The sequence below is a fragment of the Chlorella variabilis genome (assembly GCF_000147415.1).
Source record: "Chlorella variabilis unplaced genomic scaffold CHLNCscaffold_17, whole genome shotgun sequence".
In the NCBI taxonomy this organism is placed as follows: Eukaryota; Viridiplantae; Chlorophyta; class Trebouxiophyceae; order Chlorellales; family Chlorellaceae; genus Chlorella; species Chlorella variabilis.
The window spans coordinates 58,465-60,778 of record NW_005435071.1 but is presented as its reverse complement, the minus strand read 5'-3'; the positions used below and the strand labels follow the sequence as shown (position 1 = coordinate 60,778).

The 2,314-nt window shown below is 71.3% G+C and overlaps 1 protein-coding gene across 1 annotated transcript in view; it reads right to left on the bottom strand.

Moving 5' to 3' along the window:
• Positions 1-339: 339 nt before the first annotated feature.
• The window catches only part of CHLNCDRAFT_136616 (hypothetical protein), a gene marked incomplete at both ends in the record, with an annotated part of 4,401 nt that continues 2,426 nt past the window's right edge, over positions 340-2,314 (bottom strand). The window contains 2 exons of the mRNA XM_005845457.1: positions 340-1,206; positions 1,400-1,727. Coding sequence (XP_005845519.1) covers positions 340-1,206; positions 1,400-1,727 — 1,195 coding nt within the window. The remainder of the gene's footprint in view (positions 1,207-1,399; positions 1,728-2,314) is intronic.

Genomic DNA, 2,314 nt, shown 5'->3' with positions numbered 1-2,314 from the left:
GATTGGTGGCAGGGACAGTGGTGGCGCTGCGCTGGCCGAGGCAGGCGGGCAGCGCAGGGCAGCGCAGGGCAGGCGCAGCTGCACGGGCGGCAGCGTCCCCAGCCGGGCGCCCCCCCGCGCCGCACCTGCTCGCTGGGCATGCTCCTGCGGCGCACGCAAAACACGCGCGATGCGCGCATGCGGGTGTGTTACGCGGCTGTGTGGCTCGCTGAGGCACGCAGGCGCCTGCGCCTTGGCCGCCGGCAGAATGTGCTTGCAGCAGTCGCAGCGCTGGCAGCGCACCTCCCCACCCCCACCCCCACCCCCCACCCTCCACCACCACCACCACCTCCGACCGCCTCACCAGGGCCAGAAGCCGTCGCCCTTGCCCGCCACCACCTTTGGCTCTCCAAAGTAGCAGGCGATGCAGGCGGTGGAGGCGGGGAAGTGTGCAAAGGAGTACTCGGGGCAGGGGTCGCAGGCGGTCCTGCCCGGCTCGTCGGCGTAGTATCCCACGGCGCAGGGCTGGGGCTGGGCGGTACCGCCGGGGCAGCGGTACCCCACGGGGCACACCTTGCAGACCTGGCCCGCGATGAAGCGGCCTGGGATGCAGGTCGGGGTGCCCAGCGGTGCGGCAGGCGGCGGGCTGGGTGGTGGGGAGGGGCTGGGCGGCGGCGGCGATGGCAGCGGGGAGAGGCTGGGCGGCGCGGGGCTGGGAGGCGGTGACGGGGAGGGTGGCGGCGGCGAAGGCGAGGGCGGGGGTGGCGGCGAGGGCGGTGGCAGGCTGGGAGGCGGCGCGGGGCTTGGCGGCGGTGACTTGGGTCCTCCCACAAACGTGGGGTAGCAGGAGAGGGCGGTGGAGGGGCAGGCCACTCCCGGCGGCAGCGGGGGCGCGCTGCTGAGGTACGGCGCCGCCACTATCCTGCGGGCAGAGCCGGGGGCCTCCCACTCCAGCTCCACCCCTCCAGAGGCGTCGTGCTGGAAACACTCCAGTACCAGCGGGTGCCACCCAGCTTCCAGCGGTACCTTCCCGCTGCGCTGCTGCAGCTTGTGCACGCCGCCGTTGGAAACCGCCAGGGCGCCGCCCAGGAACAGGCGGCTTCCGTCGGAGGAGGACAGGAAGAAAGTGTAGGTGGCGGTGGCGGGGGCCAGCAGGTAGCCCGAAAACTTGGCCCAGGTGTCGCTGACGTGGCGGCCGAAGCAGCGCGGCAGTGGCCAGCAGGCCAGCTGCGGGGGCCAGCGGGGAGGGAGCAGGGAGGGAGCGGGGGCAGGAGGGAGGGTGGGGAAGGAGCGAGGGGTGGCATGCCGCAGGGGCCGGCTGCCGCAAGCTGCCGCTGGGAGCAGCAGGGAGCAGCAGGGAGGGGCAGGCAGCAGCAGGCAGTGAGGACCATCACAAGGGACAGCACCCACAGGCCAGCACCAGGCAGCCTGGGCTCACGTAGGTCTGGATCTTGTAGGTGACGAGGTGCGGCGCCAGCCTGGCATAGTCGGGTGGAAAGTCGGTCGCCTCCTCCCCTTCTTTCCTCCACGCCCACATCTCCAGCCCCTCTGCCAGGTTCAGCTTGGCCCCCTTGGGCGCCGCCCCAGCCGCCTCCGGGGCGGCCAGGTGGGCGGCGCCCACGGGCGCCTTGCCCACCCCTTTCTCGCTGCGGCTCCAGCTCAGCTGCAGCACCACGTCGTCGTCCACGTTGTAATAGGCAATACACAGTGTTACAGTCACCCCGCTATGATAGGCCGCGTGAGCAGACCTTGGGCAGGGGGCACACGTGATCAAGGGGCATCAAGAGAGGGGGTGGACCATGGAGCACCCTCTCCATGGCTCCGACCACCCTCCCCCCAGCTGAGCGTCCCAGCGTCACCCCACCCTGGCCCCGCTCCCCGTCCTGCCGGACACGCAACCCCCACAACGTGGTGGGGGACGTGGGGATCCTTAGCAGCTTAGGCCTGCCAGGCCGACGGGTGCCGATGCTGGTGCGGGCTCCCGGCGGCAGGCAGCGCCGCCACCGGGCACTCAAATGGCATGGGGCACATGGGCCCCCCATGCCCGCACATCTCCCAGGCACATGAAAATACCAGAAGGCTGCACATGTAAGGGTGCATGCATTGCAGGCAGGAGTGCAAAGTGGCCTGCCGCGGTGGTCGGCTGTGCCATTACTCAGTCAGCCGCCGCTACCGTGCCGGGCTTGGCGTTCCCATGCCAACATGCCGGCGTGCCATCGCGCAAGGGGCCGGTGAGTGTGTGAGGTGGAGGTGGGGGTGGTGGGGCTGCCGCTGACCGCTGCTTGCTGACGCTGACGCTGCTCTTACCTGCGGGGGGAGGGGGGGGGGGGGTCCG